The 20,458-nt window shown below is 40.6% G+C and overlaps 6 protein-coding genes across 7 annotated transcripts in view; 1 reads left to right on the top strand and 5 right to left on the bottom strand.

Moving 5' to 3' along the window:
• Positions 1 to 7,081, top strand: part of LOC128889686 (oxidative stress-induced growth inhibitor 1-like) — a 12,295-nt gene extending 5,214 nt beyond the window's left edge. For both annotated transcript variants that reach the window (XM_054147538.1, XM_054147537.1), the window contains exons 2-7: positions 2,553 to 2,633; positions 3,786 to 4,243; positions 4,369 to 4,619; positions 4,732 to 4,997; positions 5,469 to 5,885; positions 6,123 to 7,081. In XM_054147538.1, coding sequence (XP_054003513.1) covers positions 2,573 to 2,633; positions 3,786 to 4,243; positions 4,369 to 4,619; positions 4,732 to 4,997; positions 5,469 to 5,885; positions 6,123 to 6,364 — 1,695 coding nt within the window. In that variant the 5' untranslated portion in view covers positions 2,553 to 2,572 and the 3' untranslated portion in view covers positions 6,365 to 7,081. The remainder of the gene's footprint in view (positions 1 to 2,552; positions 2,634 to 3,785; positions 4,244 to 4,368; positions 4,620 to 4,731; positions 4,998 to 5,468; positions 5,886 to 6,122) is intronic.
• A 1,435-nt stretch (positions 7,082 to 8,516) lies between these two features.
• On the bottom strand, positions 8,517 to 10,139 carry LOC128889692 (syntaxin-16). Its single transcript, XM_054147548.1, has 5 exons — positions 9,957 to 10,139; positions 9,648 to 9,866; positions 9,304 to 9,511; positions 8,972 to 9,231; positions 8,517 to 8,890 (listed from the first exon to the last, which is right to left on the bottom strand). Exons 1-5 carry the CDS (start codon positions 10,035 to 10,037, stop codon positions 8,681 to 8,683), a joined length of 978 nt encoding a protein of 325 aa, XP_054003523.1. The 5' UTR covers positions 10,038 to 10,139; the 3' UTR covers positions 8,517 to 8,680.
• A 924-nt stretch (positions 10,140 to 11,063) lies between these two features.
• On the bottom strand, positions 11,064 to 12,818 carry LOC128889902 (venom protease-like). Its single transcript, XM_054147970.1, has 6 exons — positions 12,665 to 12,818; positions 12,361 to 12,462; positions 11,844 to 12,122; positions 11,658 to 11,759; positions 11,388 to 11,539; positions 11,064 to 11,307 (listed from the first exon to the last, which is right to left on the bottom strand). Exons 1-6 carry the CDS (start codon positions 12,720 to 12,722, stop codon positions 11,149 to 11,151), a joined length of 852 nt encoding a protein of 283 aa, XP_054003945.1. The 5' UTR covers positions 12,723 to 12,818; the 3' UTR covers positions 11,064 to 11,148.
• Positions 12,819 to 13,135: 317 nt separating this feature from the next.
• On the bottom strand, positions 13,136 to 14,032 carry LOC128889559 (venom protease-like). Its single transcript, XM_054147281.1, has 3 exons — positions 13,999 to 14,032; positions 13,380 to 13,528; positions 13,136 to 13,297 (listed from the first exon to the last, which is right to left on the bottom strand). The coding sequence occupies exons 1-3, from the start codon at positions 14,030 to 14,032 to the stop codon at positions 13,136 to 13,138; spliced, it is 345 nt and encodes a 114-aa protein (XP_054003256.1).
• A 763-nt stretch (positions 14,033 to 14,795) lies between these two features.
• The window catches only part of LOC128889557 (transmembrane protease serine 9-like), a 13,225-nt gene continuing 7,562 nt past the window's right edge, over positions 14,796 to 20,458 (bottom strand). The window contains exons 14-26 of the mRNA XM_054147280.1: positions 19,715 to 19,791; positions 19,523 to 19,609; positions 19,120 to 19,410; positions 18,936 to 19,037; positions 18,696 to 18,847; positions 18,442 to 18,596; positions 17,184 to 17,243; positions 16,933 to 17,009; positions 16,690 to 16,788; positions 15,803 to 16,120; positions 15,632 to 15,736; positions 15,027 to 15,181; positions 14,796 to 14,954 (exon numbers count right to left, since the gene is read on the bottom strand). Coding sequence (XP_054003255.1) covers positions 14,796 to 14,954; positions 15,027 to 15,181; positions 15,632 to 15,736; positions 15,803 to 16,120; positions 16,690 to 16,788; positions 16,933 to 17,009; positions 17,184 to 17,243; positions 18,442 to 18,596; positions 18,696 to 18,847; positions 18,936 to 19,037; positions 19,120 to 19,410; positions 19,523 to 19,609; positions 19,715 to 19,791 — 1,837 coding nt within the window. The remainder of the gene's footprint in view (positions 14,955 to 15,026; positions 15,182 to 15,631; positions 15,737 to 15,802; positions 16,121 to 16,689; positions 16,789 to 16,932; positions 17,010 to 17,183; positions 17,244 to 18,441; positions 18,597 to 18,695; positions 18,848 to 18,935; positions 19,038 to 19,119; positions 19,411 to 19,522; positions 19,610 to 19,714; positions 19,792 to 20,458) is intronic.
• On the bottom strand, positions 18,305 to 19,789 carry LOC128889903 (venom protease-like). The gene is made up of 6 exons (XM_054147971.1): positions 19,715 to 19,789; positions 19,523 to 19,609; positions 19,120 to 19,410; positions 18,936 to 19,037; positions 18,696 to 18,847; positions 18,305 to 18,596 (listed from the first exon to the last, which is right to left on the bottom strand). Exons 1-6 carry the CDS (start codon positions 19,770 to 19,772, stop codon positions 18,438 to 18,440), a joined length of 849 nt encoding a protein of 282 aa, XP_054003946.1. The 5' UTR covers positions 19,773 to 19,789; the 3' UTR covers positions 18,305 to 18,437.

Raw genomic sequence — 20,458 nt, 5'->3', positions numbered from 1 at the left:
ACCGTTGGAGCGGCCGCGATAGCGATGGCTACGCGCTAGGTAGCCGCTCTCGTACGCGAACAAGTGACTCGACGTGCATCGAAGGATATTGACGCAGCCGCTCAGCGCGTAGCCTTCGCTACCACGGCCGCTCCAACGGTCTACGCGCGCTCTGATTGGTCGGGGTTTTCGCTTAATATCTCCTTAACGAAGCCCCGTCCGACATTTTTGCAAAGGAAATTGTTGTTCAGAATCGTCTCAGCTACCCTCCATTTCCGGCTCGTCCCCGACTTTTGGGACACCCTGTATAGAGGTAAAGAATTCATTTTTGCACCTAACAAATAAAATTCTCTTCGTCCCTGTCGCTCAGTTGGAAACCGAACGTAATCGGGAAATTGTTGGCGAAGACTACTCGAGTTGTCGCGTATATTGACGCGTGTGTAACCATTCCAGCGTTCCCTGGAATCTGGGAAAGGAACTCGTCGCGCAAGGACGCCTCAGAGGTCAACCTGGTCATGGTCCACTCTATGTATACACGCGCATAGACTGTCGTTATGCGAGTTTCCTGCTCGCAGGAAAAAAAGAAAGGCCGAGTTCGACCGGTAGTGCACCTGCGGGGGAGGAGTGTTACAGGAGTAATCGTGCCCCTGCTGCTTGAAATATCGATTTTGTTTACCATTGAAATATGTTTATACGCAGATGTCGCGTAAACTAGTAGTCACACGATGGGGAAGATTAATATACTCGCTGCAACTTCCACGACGAAATTCGAACCATTTTTAAGAAATTATTATAGTAGTAACGATATCCATTTTCATACTGGTTAGCATCGTTTCCCTTGGCTTGTATCATTAACGTTTCCTGCAGTGTGTACATTTTTTTCGGCCACCATAATCATGACGCATCGTCGACTATTCAAGTAGCGAGGTATTGTCTTATCGAATACCATCGTGTGGCTTACGCGTTAATTCTTGTCGACACGGTTACAATGGAATCGAACCATACCAAACGTTTTCGACGTTCCACCGTTTAAATTATTTTCTTTTGCATTCGACCCGAGCTATTCCTAGTCGCTTCGTAATCCACGCCGTGCGAACTGCGATCGAAAACAATGTTACGAGCCGCTTCGAAATTTGCAAATATCGAATTTCTGAGGAGAAAGTTAATTCTGGTTAACGGTAGAATTCTCATTAATTTCCGTAGACTCTCTTTTCGAGAGATCTGTTTTCCCAAGCAACAATTAATAATCGTAGAGTCGAATAAATTAAGCGAGATAAGGTAATCTGAGCACGTGTGGTGTCAGTCGATACTTTCAGTCCCCAAGGGTTAATATCATGCGATGACTGTGCATAAACATCAAGAAAACGTGTTTCATCAGATTATAATAGAGATCCGTTCGCTCGTTTTGCACGCGCAACGTGACTGGAATTAGTCGCGCGATGATTTGCGCGATTAACGAGGGAAACGCTTACTTTTGCACGATAGTTTGTATCAAATTACGATGTGTCCAATGGGATCTGTTGCGCAATGTCGCGGCACCGCGACGTCGCTACCGAACAAATCCGCTTCTTGCGATAAAGGTCACCTTCGCTCACTGCGAACACCGTAGATTGTATCGTAGAAAAAAAAAAAAAAAAACTACTGGCATTATTGAAAAATCGTTATCTCGTCTTGCATGCATCTATGAAAAATGAAACATCATCGAAGGAGAATCGTCGTTATCAACAGAATCGATTTCCGTCCACGTTGTACAATCGCGTCGCTTCAATTATTTACAAAACTACTCGTCTTGTGCAGCGAGTATCGATCAACAATGAATGGTGAAATTTAACGCGCATCCCGTCGATCGTGCTTCCACGACACAATAGAAATATTACACGAGTCTTAATACAGGGTGTCACAAAAATGTTGGAGGTCCTTGAAAGGGGTGGTTTGGCAGGTGATTTGAAACAACTTTTTCCTTAGCGAAAATGTTGTCCGAGGCTTCGTTGGGGAGATATTAACGAAAAACATTGACCAATCAGAGCGCGCGGATACCGTTGGAGCGGCCGCGTCAATGTCCTTCGATGCACGTCGAGTCACTTGTTCGCGTACGAGAGCGGCTACCTAGCGCGTAGCCATCGCTATCGCGGCCGCTCCAACGGTATACGCGCGCTCTGATTGGTCCGTGTTTTTCGTTAATATCTCCTCAACGAAGCCTCGGACAACAATTTCGCTAAGGAAAAAGTTGTTTCAAATCACCCCCTGAACCACCCTTTTCACGGACCTCCAACATATTTGGGACACCCTGTATAATGGCGCGGTCGAACGTTCCTACTATCTTGTTTTACACCTACTAGCCAGCAGTAAATTTCTCTTGACACTTTACGCTCGTTTCCAACGACGGATATAAATTATCTCCGCCGTTTCCTGTTTTTATTGTCTGTTTTTCGTATTAAATACGCGTGGTCGCGGGACGCTCGAGAAAGTACTAATCGTCGTTTTAACGAGGCTTATTAAGCGCTTCCGTGACGCGGACGGTTCACTTTCGTCTCGAGTAAATTTAATCGAATATTTTTAATCGTTTGTTGCAGTCCTTGAAATCGGAGAAGCGATGCAAAATTGTTACGACGACGACGATCGCAACGTCGTCTATAAGGATGTGGTCATTATAGGTATGGCTCGTTTAATACCGAAACCGCGATCGACGGTATTCGATTCCAACGCATCGTGGACCAATTAAACATTGAAACCGTTAATCCTTTCAAGATCGATAACAAGCGGAACGATTTTCTTCCTCCTCTTCCTCTTTCTCTTCTTCCTTTACTTTTGGGGGGAAACCACGTTAGGTGGTTTCCAAATATTAAACGTCCTTTGTATTTTTTTTTAAATATAGAGAAAGATTCGGAACACCTTTTCGATGCAACAGGTGTTTACCGCGCGGTGCTTCTCACCTAAAAAGAAAACAAACCGCTACACGCGTAAAGGATGCAGCAGTGACCTTCGAAACAACTACGAGAACGTAAACGGAACCGTGCATTCCAAGTTGGGTGATCGAATGGTTTCATTGAATGAAGAATGATCAGAAGTAATTGCGACCAAATGATCAATCAAATCGATCGCTTTCGATAACGGTTCACGGTCGTTCGTTGCAATTGGTAGTTACGGTTATTATTGAAGATGACCGACGATTAAACTTATCGTTACATACTGTCGCTCGTGCTCGAATCGAGTGATTATTAATCTTTTATTGCTAACGAAGTAGATTTCGTTATCTGGAGTATATTATGTGATTATTTAAATATTTATCTCTCGAAATAAAATAATTCGAGATAACGTGTTCCGTGATATATCATTTCAAGCAACGTTACTTTGAAAGAGTTTACGTCGTCCTCCGGGAATATTCGATTTAGAAATAAACGACGCGGTCCACGATGCGTTAAGAGAGATGAATCCTCAACCTGCATTATAAAATAGATTAGAACAGAGTTTAGCAAATCTTTTTTGTAAGGAGTTGCATAATCAAAACTGTATTGGAGATCGCCCTCTTTGAGAAAAAAACTACATGCATCGACCATATGGTGATTAAAATTTTACTACATCCTTAATGATTCACTTACAATTCACTCGTTACATATTTTACAAGAAATAAAGTCTTTGCTTAAGAAAACTAATTAGTGCTTCGTCATACAGACAGCGCGTGTGGTTTACTCTCAAAGATGGCGATCACGTTGGACCTTATAAGTCCCAAACCGGCGCCCAACACTTATAAATTAGTGTTGGGGACTGACTCGAGCTCCATTGGCTTACGATTGTGTTTGATTTAGGAAATGGACCCAGCGGAATATGTCTTTCTTACATGCTCGCCGGGAACTGGCCATACTATACCGGCGAGCCACATCCCGGGGACGAGATGCTCACCGCGAGACTGCACTTCAGCACCAGACCGGAGGAGTGCAGCCCCACGTCCATGGACGACGAAACCAGAAACGGGACGAGCAATAGGTGGCAGCAGAGCAAGTCTGATCGATGCGAATCGAGGAGCCAAGGGAGAGGATTGGCTCGCAGCACGCGCTGCAAACTCGAACACCTCTCTTCCGGGATAGAGGGTAGAGTGGGTGGTCGACCTTTGGCTCTTCTGATGGACCAACTTCAACATCCTTGCGTGGATGCTGGTCTCGACGTGCCGTCTCTGCTCACGTGGAAATCCGTTGATCAGCATCCCGAACACAAAGTCATCGATCACGTCGTGCTTGGGAAAGGTCAACCTGGTGGTGCCTGGCAGGTAATCTATCAAACGCGCGGACTGGGGATGGAAAAAATTTGGTAGGAATAATAAACGATGAATAAGCTTTAAGTCAGGCTTTAGTTAGGTTTTAGTTTGATCTTTACGAATGTATTCGACTTCAGACGATGGATCCAAACGTGTTGACCATCAGCTTGAATCGATGGATGTCGTTACCAGACTTGGAGATACGGCAATGGGAGAAGATGGTGGAGTCCGAATTACTTCGGACAACTAATTCAACGGAGGGTGGACCATGCGCGTTCCAAGAAAGGCTGAACGCGAGTAAAACGACTAGCAGAATTTCCGTAGGCACCGTAGCCGCCTACTATAAAGACTATGTTCGCAGAAAAGGATTGGAGCAATTCTTTCGATGGTTTGTATAGCTTAGATAACGTAAACACACCAATAAAATCACTGTCTCTACTGGTTATCTACCGGTACTTGATTACTCGTTATATAACTTGACTTCGGGTATCGTTTTGCAGCGGAACTACGGTTACTTCGGTGAGGCCAGCCCGCGTTTCGAATGCCGACGAGACAGACAATCGTTACGGATGGCTGGTGGAGGGGTTCGAGAACAAAACTGGAAAAGTGTTCCGATATCGATGCAAACGTGCCGTTCTTGCCACGGGCACCACCGATTTGTCCAATCAGTTAGGAATACTTGGGGAAGATTCACATCCCGAGTGGGTGACGCATGATCTGAATGACCTGGAGTCGAGATTAGATCGTCTGGTCGATCAATATCACGGTACGTGAATGTTCTCTCATTCCCTTTCCTGCTAGACGCTTTCGACATTTCACATCTGCGACCACAGGAATAATCTAATCTAATCCAGTGGCATGATGTCATTCTTTGAAAAATTCAATAATTTTTGGATCAACCTGACTTGACAAATTGAGTAACGTCTCTCTTGCTGGCATTCGCTCATAATTCTTTATGCAAAGTGATTCGTAACAGATTATCCTATACGTAACGAGCATAGATAGAATTTCAAACTAAACGCGACGACTGTAAACGCCAACGTCAGGCAGTTTTCAGAAATAAAATTTCCCTCCTTGATATCTGGAAGTCCTCCAGCTGGCGTATGCACCTGGGTAAGATTCTCAAGTCCGTATCTTAATCCGTCCCGAAAGTGTTTCGACGAAATTCGCGTGTTGTCTCGTAAGTCGTTCGATTTGGCACGCGATAACCCTGAACGATCGATTGGTGCGATTACAGATGAAGAATTGGCAGACCGCGTCGAGCCTGTTCTTATAATCGGCGCTGGACTTAGCGCAGCTGACGCGATAATCGCTGCTCGTTTCCGAGGTATACCCGTGTTGCACGCGTTCCGGGATCCGTCGAGCGAATGGAGTAAATCGAAAGACGAGAGGATATATCACACCAAGTTCGACAGGTTGCAGGGACTCCCCAGTTCCATGTATCCCGAATACCATAAGGTTTACGAGATGATGGCCGACGGGGGTACCAATTACCCTCTCTACAGAGCGTTGCAAGGATACTCGCTGATCGGTTTCGACGGAAATGGAGGCGATAGCATGGATGTAGACGAGTCCCAGAGCCGAGTGGTCACACTTCTAGCTCCTGATGGACAGCTTAGGGTGTTTCGCGTATCTGTCGTGGCTATACTCATCGGTACGTACCGTGGGACTGTAGTCGCTGGAAGGGATCTTGTGAGGTCGTCCTACGGATCAGTTACCTGGCCCAATAAACCAATAATTACCGTTTCGGTTTACGACCTCACAAGATCCCTTTCAGCGACTATACCTCTAATCAGTAGACTACGGTAAAACCTTGATTTTTGGTGGAGCTTAAATCGAGGTTTGGCTGTATTTACGCAAGTGTCAATTATAAGGAAATATTTATTCGCAGGGTACAAGCCTGACCTGTCCTATCTGGAAGGTAACGGTATCGGCCTCGGAAGATTGCCTGATAAGCCCATAGACCGTAAATTGAATCCAATCGACGTTGACAATTTCACCTACGAGGTGGTTAAAGCGCCGAGACCTGGTCTGTACGCCCTGGGTCCTCTGGTCGGGGACAACTTTGTACGATACATACTTGGGGGAGCGTTTGGGATCTTAGCTCACATTTTAAATACCTCCAGCTCATGAGCTAAACCTTCACAATCCTCCCAACGGTGTAAATGTGTGTAAATTTTTCGATCTCGGTTGTTGTGCATTCAGACACTGCTAATAGTGAACGTGCGACACAGCGTTATCAGATTCGACACAATTTTCGTCAACAGCTACACGCGTAGTCAGTATTACGAGCGTCAGAAGCAGCCCATCAAGGGTGTTGATACTAGTGTTTACTCGATTATGACGTTTCACCGATGCCAGTTTCAACGCGTATGCGCGAAAATTGTGTCTGATTTGGGAGTACCGGTACAACGACGTACTGACGGATTCACGTGTATCAAGAATGAGCAAAGAAAGTATGCAGATAAAACTGTCGATTATATTCGTTGAATGAAAATTAGAGTTCGAATTATAATATTGTAAATTTCACAATGAAAAGGTATATCTATCCGTTGAATCACGTTTTTATATTTTCTACGCAGAATCGGTACGCGTTCCTTTATACGAACCAAGAACAGCATTTGTTGCAGTACCGAGTTCTATTTTGAATTAATGGGAACGCGTTGAAATTCTTATCGATACTTTTTTTTGTACAATTTCTTATCTCTTATATTTTGTCCGTCGATGCTTTATACGTAAATTGTAACATAAAGCTTGCACAAGTTTTATTGTTACAACTTATAGTTTAACGAATACTTAATTATTATAAGAAATTAGCGTTATAACAAAAAAATGAAAGTGCATATTGCATATTATTTGTTTCCACATGTTCTCGAGTCCAATTACGAGTTGGCCGTGCCGCCAACTTTGGACAGAGTGGGGAGAGAAACTTGAGAACGAGGAAAGGATTAAATAATCTTACATTCCCCCTCTCGAAATGAGCTCCAAGTGCTCAATTAATCGTCGCTTCGTTTTGTTTAAATTAAACAACGCGAATTACTAGACCATCTCAATGGATGGTATCCATTTTCTGGTTTAGTCGGTAGATCTGCGGTAATAATACTTACCAGACTCTATTGTCGTGAGAAAAACATCTTCGTTCGATAGTCCCATGATGCATAATTTGTTTTGTTTTTTGAACAAAAATGTTCAGGTTTTGTCATCTGACATTTTCAAAAACGTGGTTCGTTTTATACTTCTTCATTATCTTCGTTATGCATTCTGGACTAGCATTAACTGAGCCCATGACCATTTGTTGATTATGAAATTAGGAACATTATTATACACTTTGATGAACATTTATTTAGTATAAGAAACTTGCATTATAAAAGAAAATGCATATTGCATATTTCTGTATGTTTTCGAGTTAGCTGTGCCGCCAACTATAGCTCGCGTGGAGAGAAAAACTTGAGAACCAAAAAAAAAAAAAACTAAATTTGTATATAAATACGTATATCATATTTGCAAGCAAGAAAATCGTCTATACTTTGTAAGGGTAGTATTTTTTTAAAACTCAACTTACGTATAAGATTTTTAGAAGATTGAATACCGTGCTTGTTAGACGAATGAGATTTAAATAAATTATGTAGATATCATATGTAAATATACGTATTGCTCAGTTTGAAATAAAAAAAAAAAAAATATCCACTGTTTAAATGAATGTTATTTTTATACAGTCAAGTTTGCTGAAATATAATTCTTTTATTAGAGAAAGAATAACATTACATAGATGTGTTAAGCTTGACCACGAATACTTTCTAAAACAGTGAAGTGACTATATGGTAATTAATTTATTCACAGGTATTCTTGTTATTCATTTGACAAATTTGGTTTTATGTATGAACACGTTGGATGTTTCCCCCACCCCTCTCTTTCGTTCGTTCAAGAGTACGAGCTTGGTTATAAATTATCTCGTGTAGCAACCATGTTTCTAATATAAATATATATTACAATCAACCTAAACTTAAAATACGGTTAACTCCGACATGTATGATTACGAAACGAACGATGCCCCGCACATTTCGTTACTAATTGGAATGACTTTACGAACAGGAGAACAGTTTGTGTTGTCATAAGCTAAAAACATTAATGTAACTTTCGAAACCTTGTAAAAGAAGAATTTCTTTGTAATGATAAATTATATTTAGGAATCACTGTACACTAGCATTAGTTCCCTACGCGCTACTCCAAAAAAGAAGTAACAGTCATTGTTATTGGATATCAAAAAACAGCGTTAGCGAAATTCGAATTATCAGTGCGGCACCATTCTCCTGCTCATCTCACTTATTACGATATTTATAATATCGTCTATAAATAATTTTTCCCGCGCAGAATACGTGTTTTAAATATGTTTCCCATCAAGAATTGTCTACATATTACTTTTTGCCCAATTCATATGGATATCGTGCCTTACGTCTTAAATATGATGAAAAGAAAACTAACTACGATAATTGCCGCTGCAAGAATGACTATACAGTACAATTTTTTATTGGCTCTCTGATAAGAGTCCGCCTTTTTCAATTGTTTATAGCCTTCCTGTACCTGTACTTGCGTTTGCTCAATATTAAAATCGATTCTATCCAAGACAGTGCCCTGATCCTGCACCATATTTGCTAAGTCCTGTTCAGACAAAGTTTCTTGCTTAAAATTTTATATTATATAAATTTCTACTGTACCAAAGGTACTGTTTGAGTTCCTTACTTTGAATATATACCGAAGATCCGCTATACTTTGAACTATGCTGCCAATTTGTTCTTCTCTTTCCTCTGCTAACTTTATTCTATCTTCCGTATCTTCCAGTTGTAAAAGTACGGAATCTTGTCGTTGTTCATTGACGTGCCAAGTCTCTGAGTTTGTTTCACTGGATTCCATTAACCATGTGTCTGTTCCAGTGTTATTTGAAAATATAGATTGATCTTCGGTAAAAAATTGATTGCTCCTCTCTTCTCTCGATTTTACCTCTATAATCGTAAAAATTGTTTTAAGAATTTATTTGAAATATTTCTAATTTCGGAAAATCGTATAAATCGTACGTGTTAAGTAGTAATTCTGAGCTGATCTGTATCGAAAACCCAATTCTTGCAAAGCAGTGGAAAGAGCCATAACTGCGTTCGAGGCTAACCGACGCTCTACAGGTTTGTTATTGTGTCTGGCAGTAGTTTTAATAGATTGTACCTGGCGGTAACCGCTCGAAAATGCGCGTCCTATTTCTCGCGTTAGTTGCTCCATTTGTCTCTCTTCCTGTAGACATGTTTTTAACGATATGCTCTCTAACAATTAAGTAATCAAAATAAATCAAAACGATTGCAAGTACGACTGATGCTGTGTACTCAACAATTCATATTTTTCAACTATCCCAATCAAATCATAAACGAACCTTTGACGTATCGTCTAATGTTGGTCTGGTTAACTGTTTAGCTTGTAACTCTATTAGGCTGTCTATCTTTACTCGTAATCTACTTAAAATATACTGTGTCTCTTCCAAAGCATCTATCCAAACAGGTGGCGCGTTACTTTCCAAATTGATGTTACTTAATTCTACACTATCGGAACTGCCAGTCTCTGGAGCCACTAACGCCATTCGATCGGACAGATTCTGGAAAGGTAAGTTACACTGTGTCAATTTAAAATCTTTTGTAAAGGGTTAATGTCACTAATCTTCCAATAGTTAAAGGTTATACTATACCTGTTCAGCATATATGTGTTTGCTTTGTAATGCATTATTCCGCATCAAAATGAATGGTTCCGTTAAATTTCTCATTGCCATTTTTACTAATTTTATTTATTAATCAACAAAATTCACAATACTAGACTACTCATAGTCGGCTCTAAATAAATGCTTTCTGTTATACTCTATCTGTCATCATGATTAGATTGGAGTAAATTAAAACAGCTGTTCTATCAGTAATACCAAATTCAGATAGGGTATTTTCGATTTATTACTAGAAATTGAAACCGTGGCGCCATCGGTAGCGAAACGTCCAAGCTTGTCGTGAAAATAGTTCTCGTTTCTTGTCGCTAAATAACGCCACAAGTATGAAGTCAATTGACATTAAAATTGATGTAGTTTAAACATGTATTTTCAGTTAAAAATTAATATTACAATGCTTGTAGTATAATCAGGAAATCATTCTTGAATATTATACAAAAAATTATGTGAAGAAACTAACGTTGGTAATGTGATGTCAGTGGCGCCATCGGTGGCAAAACGCCTAAGTTCATCGTGAAATAGTTTTTGTGTCTTGCCGCTAGATGACGTCAACGACGTAATTTTTACCGACTTTAAAATTATTATAAAATATTCGACAATCATCTTGTAATTATGCTACCAGCATTGTAATATTAATATCCAATTGAGAAAATATGTTTAAACTATAAATTTTTACAATAAATTCTAATGTCGATAAATTTTATATTCGTGCGCCATCTAGCGGCAGTAAATAGGAACTATTTGACGACAAACTTGGACGTTTTGCCACCGATGGCGCCACGGGTTCAATTTTTGGCGCTAATTTTAAATTAAAAAGTTAGAATCATCAAGTACATTGGCGTCATTCTTTCCACGTTGCAAAAATAAGAATATATTTATTGATTCCGTGTGTGAGAAGGTGCGAGATTCTGATATCGAAAAACATTTTCGACGTCGCGAGATATACTTAATTTTAAGTTGCAAAGATAATTAACTGTTATTTTCCACATAGATATACTTAGTCCAAATAGTTTAACAAATAATGTAGGAAGGAGGATCTAGTCAGAATTAGTTAAAATAACAATACTTTTGTAACATATTGGATCCTTACCAGATTTTATTTATTTTCATCGTTCGAAACAATCTGTCGTATGAACTAACTTTATAAAAACGATTCGAGCTTTATCGATCATTTTTCCATCGACGTATTAATGAAGTCCAGATGATCTGCAACTCTAGTGTAGACACCTGGATAGTTGGGTTCAGCGCATTCCCACCCGAAACTAACAATGCCGACCACGTAGTAATCTGTGTCATTGGTGTACATCAGAGGTCCTCCGCTATCACCCTGCAAGTGAAGATTTCAAAGTAAAAAGACAGTCAAAATATTTAATTAAATATCTATCGATAGCTTTAAAATACTGTTACCTGGCAAGAGTCTTTTCCTCCCTTCTCCAATCCAGCGCACATCATTTTATCGTTGACCACCAGCAGTGGATGGGGTTTATAATCCTCTTTGCACTTGTCGATATTGACTACAGGAAGCTTCACATGCATGAGCTCATTGTTCATTGGTCCACCTATGGAAACACAAAGAAATAAATGTTCAACTATAACCGTCTACAGGTTTCCCTACGCGGATACATTGTATCATTTTCGTAGCTAACTAAGATCATGTAAACATAGGCGAGCCCTCACCTACGTACACACTACCCCAGCCAGCAACGGTAACCATTTCACCGTCCAATCTATCGCTGTTGAGCGGGTTGTCCAGCGGGAGACAAACGGGGTGCAGATAGTCTAAAAATTACAGAAAATAATAATCGGTCTCAACCCGATAGACAGGGTCCGTCTCAATCCTCGAAGGTGTTAATGGACACCCACCAGTAAATGTGACCTCATCCTTCAGTTTGAGAATGGCGATATCATTCAAGGTCTGCTTCACATCGTAATCAGGATGAACTATTCTCTCTTCGACCTCAACGTCGATAGGTCTGTTGCCATCTTTTTCCAATTCCACGACACCCATCCGAACCATGACAGGCTCGTTCCCTAATATACAGTGAGCAGCTGTCATAACGTGCCTCGATGATATCAGGGTACCTCCGCACTTGAATTTTGGTGGGAAAGTGTATTTCAACGCGGCCATCCACGGCCAGTCACCTATGTCATAGAAAAACTGTAAATATCCTATTTTCCAAGTAATTAATTCTCTTGTCAAATATTCTTGATACAGTTGATACTTTTTACGACCATGTTATGGGTGTATCGGAGAGCTCGTTGATAATTTTTTGCTTTAGTAAATGGACTCGCTGTTATCAATGTCAAAGTTCACCAATCGTGGCAGATTGATTGTTGGGAAATCGAATACGATGCAAACGAGGTCTGGAGTTGTACATACCTGGTTTTGACTTTTCACCACCTATCACGAAAGGTACGATACGTGGCACCGTGCTGCGACCGCACGATGGTGGCCGCAAGGCCTTCGGATTCACCACGCCAGCTGAAAAATTTATGTTATTCCCGATAAATGCATCGCGTATTTCGAATACAGTGGAGCGTTACATGTAGCAATTGCTCTGAGCGTGTTAAAATATTTTTATATCGTGTAATATATCATTGTATTAATGTGTAAAATAAATTCGATATAGATTTTGCATGCTTTAAACGGTTAAAATGAACAATTAAATTATTAAAGCACGAACCTTGAGCAGGTACCGCGTACACCAGTATGGCAATTAACGCCAAACACTTGACTAACATATCGGACGGCTGCTGTCCTGGGACCAAATGTATACAAACGAAGTAAAGCTATTAAAATACTCCCCGAAACTGACAGCGAGAGCGGCGCGACGCTGGTATTTATACAGATATTTAGGAAAACAGCAGAAATCCTCAAATATCAGACCTTTAACTCGAGCAATACTTACGATACGCGTATATCGTGTTTACGCGGTCGATACGTTACAATGTAAAGTGCAAAATTGATAACCCAGATGAATAAACTGTTATCCGCTAATAAAACATCCGGGATGAGACACATACATGCGATATATTAAACAATTTTTTTCTTTTTATTGCAAAGATGAAACTTTAACCATGTTCACGTTACACGCAAGTAATTACAATAATTGAAAGGAATTAAAATATGCTACATAGGAAGTAGACGTTAATCGTTATTGTTGTTTCATTGCTGATGTAATGAAGTCGAGGAACTCGGTAATTCTAGTGTAGACGTCAGGATATTTCGGTTGACCGCATTTGTAGCCGAAAGAAACTACACCTATCTGATAAAAGGTTGTATCGTTGCCATACATTAGAGGTCCTCCGCTGTCACCCTACAAGAACCAATTACGATTCAAATGATGAGCAGCCCTGTCTTCTGCGCATCTGCCTAGCGGTATACCTCTATATCCTCACCTGACAAGCACTTTTTCCTCCCTCGCTGTATCCAGCACATATCGAGCTATTCGTGATCTTCGCGTAATTATCGTTATAAGATTCGGCGCAATCATCCACACTGACTACAGGAACCTGCACCTGCATGAGAATGTCGCTCGTTGGGCCAACTAAAAAAATCACAAGAAGAAAGAGACGTTCAATGAAAAATTCTGTGCTTGAATCAAGTACCGCGATAAAACGTGGATTATTAATCGCTAGGCTGCGTATCTTTATGCGAAATAAAATCTTCGCGAACGTACCTACAAAAATTGAACCTAAATAGGAATATATTTTATTCTACAAAATATTATAACATGAACTTTATTTTCAATCTTTTTTTTATATTCTTGCGTATTGCTCGCATTTTGTAATTTATTGCACGTTCAAATTTTCTATAAAGAAAATCATAAAGATCCGCAGTCTATTAATCACCATATGCGGTGGATCCCCATCCAACGACGGTAGCATTTTTTTGATAAAAGTCATCGTATACTCGAGGCTCGTCGATAGGAAGACAGACGGGATGTAGCATATCTGAATATCACGAAAACAGTTTGACAATCTTGAACGTGCTCGAAATTGATACGTGTTTACCTACCACGCTTGCTCCTTGCTCGTCCCTTGCTCTTCATCTGGCTGCTCTTTGTTAATAGAAGTCATTAACCGCTACAGGTCGTGACAAAATTGCTTTCTTCGAGATTCGTGTGTATCAGTGTGTAAGATTTGTTCCAAATCAAGTATAATAAAAATAAACAAAGACGTACTCCTGTTACATTCTCTTATTTTATTTTGTAGAATAAAGTTATCCGTGCCCTCACCACCATCGGTTGCTTCACACAAACTTCAAACATTTATTATAAGTGTAAGATGGTAGTGTGAATTAACAAAGAATTTGTAATATCCGCGGTTTAAAATTCATTTTCGAGACGTACGAAGCACTTTCGAAATCAGAAATGTTCCACGACGATCCGAAGCGACGGATATTCGTTCGTTGGTTGTAATTTTTCTATCGATTCATTGATGAAATCGAGGTACTCCGTGACTCTGGTGCAGGTGGCAGGGTACCCAGGTAGACCGCAATGGTATCCATTAGACACGACGTCAATTATTTGTATAAATCAACAGCGAACAATTCTAACAACATTCTAACAAAACTAAACCTAACTACGATACATAGAAGATAAATGATGAATAGATACGAGAAATTATAGCGATAAGTATTTGAAATACGTGCTATTTAGTGGTATTCTTTGTAGAAGTACAGCTGTCGAGTATTTGTATAAATTAACAGCGAACGATTAGAAGCAAAATGCTTTCAGATCTTTTCGCAAGAATCCAGAAGGATTCTAGGTTATTCCGTTATTTCGCAAGATCTTCGATGATCGACATTCTGTTTTATTTGCCCAATGACGTGTTTATGAAGTCGAGAAACTCTGTGACTCTGGCGTAGACGCCAGGAACCGTAGGTATGCCGCAACTGAAGCCAAAAGAAACGATCCCGACCTGATAGTAGGTACCATTCATGGCGTACATCAAAGGTCCACCACTGTCACCCTGGAAAAGCAATTGTAATCTATCGTTTATTTCCGATACGCCTGCAATTCAAGCGAAGTTGAAGGTAGCCACCTTGCAGGTATCTCTTCCTCCCTCTGCGGCTCCAGCGCACAACGAGCTATTGTCGACAACGGTCTCTGGCAGCAATATCTGGTAAGTGTCTATGCAATCACTGAGATTTACGACTGGCATCTCCACTTGCATGAGAGTGTCGCTGTATGGTCCTCCTGTGGAAATACAAAATTAAAAAAAAGTCCATTACAGTTACAATATTACAAAATTATTTTCAAATAGAAGACTACAAGTGGCGATAACAAGATCGGGAATCGGCCACACGAATCTAACCCATTGTTACAGAATAACGAAATCACAGCCACCATCATGCACCTTTTGCGACGAGCCTCTCACAGTTAAACGTTTAATTGAAGAATGTCAAGGAATGCAGCGCGATCGAGTAGAATTCAAACTTTTAAATAATATGCAGACGATTCTCGACGATAGAAACGAATTTCTCAAACTGGTAGATATATTAACGAAACGTGAAACAATGAATAAATTGTAATTGAATTGTAGATATTAACGCGGTCACTGATAACCATGTAGTTGATGTGACCTTAAACAAAGTAACTAAAAAAAAAAACAGTTATTTTGTACGATAGAGGAAGAAGATCACTGACCGTCATCCGCCTTTGCTCCCCAGCCAGCAACGGTGACATTCTTTCCAGTTAGGTGATCGTTTATAATAGACTCGACCGTAGGAAGACAAATTGGATGTATATGTTCTGAAAATTACAATGTCTTGAAACGTCTTCTTTTACCGTTCTTAAATAAACGAAACGAAGACTCACCCGTAAACTGCACCTCTTGCTTCAGTTTGATAACGGCGACATCGTTTGCCCTAGTCGTCGAGTTGTACTCGGGATGCACCATCTTCAACTCGATGTCTAGGTCGATTCTTTCATCCTCAGCGGTCTGATTCGCGTTTCCTTCATACCTGTCTAGCGTCAAGACTCCGAGGCGAACCACGTACGGATCGACTAATCGCAGGCAGTGGGCAGCTGTCAGAACGTGCCTCGACGATATCAGGGCACCCCCGCACAGCCATTTTGGTTTCGTAGTACCAGGGTCGTTTGGAGACCCTAACGCGGCTATCCAGGGCCAGGCACCTAAGTCATAATGCGAGTATGAGTCTTGCTCTTCTCTGTTGAATAATTTCACTTCTTTTTTTATCTCTTTCGAATGCAAACTATCAGATTGCTTTGTGAGAAAAGAATACAACGAGGTATACAGGGTGTCCGAAAAGTCGGGGAGGAGCCGGAAATGGGGGGTAGCTGAGACGATTCTGAACAACAATTTCCTTTGCAAAAATGTCGGATGGGGCTTCGTTAAGGAGATATTAAGCGAAAACGTCGACCAATCAGAGCGCGCGTAGACCGTTGGAGCGGCCGCGGTAGCGAAGGCTACGCGCTAGGTCGATGCTTCGATGCACGTCGAGTCACTTGTTCGCGTACAAGCGCGACCGCTTAGCTCGTAGCCTTCGCTACCGCGGCCGCTCCAACGGTCTACGCGCGCTCTGATTGGTCGGTGTTTTCGCTTAATATCTCCTCAACGAAGCCTCGGACAACATTTTCGCTAAGGAAAAAGTTGTTCAGAATCGTCTCAGCTACCCCCCATTTCCGGCTCCTCCCCGACTTTTGGGACACCTTGTATAATGAGGTACGATACTCGTGCATACCTCGTTTCGCTTGTTCGCCACCCATCACCCTGGTAACCTGATCGACTTTGCTGGCACCGCAATCAGGAGGCTTCAAGATATTGGTCCAGTCCTCGTTCACTGTGGCAATTACGATTAGTTATTATTAAAATAAAATAAAATTATTATTACAATATTTACTCATAGGACTTATAGGGACACTGTTACATCGAGCGTAACAGAGTTTTGTGTGGAATTGAAGAATAGACAATTCAAAGCGCAAACCTTGAGCAGACGCCGCAATTATTAACAAGGCGATTAACGCCAGACCTTTGAACATCGTCTTGGACGTTGTTGATGTCCTGGAACAAAATTGAATCCAATTTAGCTTGAATCGGAAAGCAATGGATCCAGTTACAAGGAAACGCGCAAACAATAGATGTTGGTAGAAGGTGACAGGCGAAATTTTATATTTGTAACAGAAAGCGAGCTTGCTGCGAAAGTTACCGCGAAGATACCGTTTATATAGATGTAACCTTTCGTTGGATTCCGGATGGAAATTTCTTCGGTACTGACCGTGACAGTCACGCACCAATTACATTTATACTTAGGGTACAGTGGTTTGTCTTGTTGTTTTACAGTTATCTCGGGATAAACCTGTGACCCACGATGCCGTAACAACTATCCAATCAGGTGCTTACTGGTACTTTCCATTGATAACAGATCTTGACAACTGTCGAAGACACGGGAAAGTTTTTCAAACAATCGTACATTTTGCGAATAATAGTTAAAGAGAAAGTTCGTCGCAAGACAAAAATAGGATGCAGAGAAATACGGAACGTAACAATCTTTTGGAACGTGTAACACCAATGACGTGAGACATAAATGACGTACTCCTGGATTTTCATTTGTTACTCCGACCCCGATTAAGATAGCGTAACTGGATGAGTAAGCTATCTAGCAGCGAATGTTTCATTGAAATCGGTCCAGATGTTTTCCAGCTTATCGCGTACAATTACTAAAGTAAAACATCCGGATAAAACTTATGTAATAGTATTGATTACAGTATCAGCTGTTTCTCTTCATTGAAGGATAATACTTCGAACTTGATTAGCTTCACAACATTTGTAACCTTGTGCAGCGCAATTTGTCTGTGAACGATAGGACAACCGGGGTTAAACGATTCCATTTAAATAGTCAACGAGTTTTGTTTGTAGTTTCACGATATTTATTCCAAAGTAGGATGATGTACATGTGTTCACAAGGGGGTTGGTTACGATGATAAATAAAAAATAAAATTGTTATACGTTACATGTTATCAACGCTAATATAATATTGTACATAAACTGTATTCTCCATTGGTATGAATGAATTCCTTTTAAAGTTAATGGTTCTATTAAAAAAATTATAAACAAATGTATAGTTCCATAGTTACTTAAAGAGTATGTACATCAGAAAATATCCTGCATTGTCTATCTACACATATGGATAGCAATTTTTGTGATCCTGTTGTTTCTTCAAATCATTACTATCATAATGCAGAGTTACAAAAGAACCAAGGTGAACATTCAACGAATCAAGTAAATATAAAAATATGTATAAGGAATAACGATCGAAATAGCGACGTTGGGTAGGTACAGAAAATTGTAGTCGCAGATAGAGGATATTCATTAATTTTAATGGAATCCCTTGTACATAAGCAAAAATAAAATTCTCGTACAAATTAACAACGAATTTGATTCACGATCTAAAATTATATTTCGAGATGTTCGTCGATCGGTATCTTCCGATTACTGCTTCATTGCTCTGATGATGAATTCTTTTTCGGCGGCGGTTCTCGTGAAGAGAGCAGGGTAGCCAGGTTGAGCGCATTTGTAGCTGTACGAGAAGATACCAATCGCGTAGAACTTGCCGTCTGCTTTCAACATCAGAGGTGCACCGTTGTCGCGCTGAAAATAGTAATCGTAAAAATTAATTCGATTAAATTGATTAATCCCAAGGCTCGATAAGATTACAAGTCGAAATTGCATAATCTCGAATACACTTACGTCGCAAGCGTTGTTTCCTCCATCTTTATTTCCAGCGCATACGGTGCGGTCGTTGATCACCAGGTTTGGCAGTCCGCTGTAAGAGTCTCTGCAGCTTGGTATGGGAACGATGGGAATGGTAGCGTGTTTGAGAACGTCGCTCTGTGGTCCACCTACGAAAAGAAAACAGCGCTCGGTAGAACATTCCACGACGAAATCTATAAATTATTCGTTGCTACAAGTAGAGAGACGTCCGCTCACCTGTGGAGGTCATTCCCCATCCAGCAACGGTAACCAATTTTCCGTGGTAGTTATCGTTCGAGAGAGGTGGGTCCAATGGGAGACAGATGGGGAGGAGGGAATCTGTACATTAGAAAAAGAAATTAGTCCAGCACCTCTCTTTTGCACAAAATAAGCATTAACTCGTTGTTTCGTGTACACGTACTGCTAGGAATGGCATCCTTTTGCAGCTTGAGAATGGCGACGTCGTGTGCTTTCGTTTTTTCGTTGTATTCGCCGTGCACGATCGCTTGGTCGATTAGGATATCAACGTGGGAAGTGTTCGTCGGGCTCAAGGTACTGAATCGAACCAGGTACAGGTCAGGTTCCATTGTCGCACAGTAAGCAGATGTGAGAACGTGTCTCGTGGAGATCAGGGCACCTGCGCACTTGAAGAAAGGTTCGTCCACACCCTGCGGGTTCCGGTATCCCAAAGCACCCATCCAGGGCCATTGGTCTGGAACGTTCCAAAAATCGCAGGTCAGTTTTACAGCGAATTCGTATTAAAAAATACTTTCTTCTAATTAATTGAAATTTGTTGAAAATTATATACAAGTATAAAGACGCGCCTGGTTTGGATGCCTCGCCATCGACGATCTTGTTAATATTTACGTCCACCACAGGTTCGCCACATCTCGCCTCTCTGGTCAAGGAACCTGTCGAAGAATTGATATTGTTAATGGTACGTGCGTTGGACTGTGCTTTATGAATTACTATTAAAGATGCGAATGCACAAGGAAAAAGAAATTTAAAGAGCAAACCTTGGTCTGCAGCCACACACGCTAATAACGCGAACAACGCCAAACACTTGACCAACATCTTGGACTCTGCTGCTGTTCTGAAATCAAACGGAATCTGATAAATTGAAACGACGCGACGTATGAAAACTGATGGAAAACAATAAGCAAATTGAAAGTGAAAATTTTATATTCGGTTTACTTGCTTCTAGCTTACCTTCTTGGTTTTGGAGATTTCGTATTGTTTCGAAGTAGAGTCGCTTCTGCAACACTTTTCGAAACTGACGATGGGACCACTGCAACACTGCCATTTATACTACTCGTTACTCAACCGACAGATTATTAAATCACGAGGAAAATAAATAACCCGGATGAATGCAATCTTATCCGCTTTCGTTTCACTTATTACACCGAAAATAACACGGGTTACTGTTAATGATAAACTTGGCATGGGATTTATCGGTACATCGCATCCGTAAAGTGCGCGCAAAAACGACGAAAAATCCGATTTTCGCGAAAATACTCGATCACGATACATTCCATGCAACGTGTTCGCTCCAATTGTTTTTCTAATTCTTCCAAGTAATACTAGACACGATACGAATCGAGATTCATCCATTATATTCACTTTGACAGCTTTCTATCATAGTAGCTTAATTCTTCTCTCGTGATAATGCATACCAAATGAATTTTTCATTACAAATATATATATAAATATATATATAAATATATATATATATATATATATATATATATATATATATATAT

Source organism: Hylaeus anthracinus, unplaced genomic scaffold (genome assembly GCF_026225885.1).
Source record: "Hylaeus anthracinus isolate JK02 unplaced genomic scaffold, UHH_iyHylAnth1.0_haploid 11997, whole genome shotgun sequence".
NCBI classification, from domain to species: domain Eukaryota; kingdom Metazoa; phylum Arthropoda; class Insecta; order Hymenoptera; family Colletidae; genus Hylaeus; species Hylaeus anthracinus.
The sequence above is the reverse complement of the archived record's forward strand: the minus strand, read 5'-3'. Positions and strand labels throughout refer to the sequence as shown.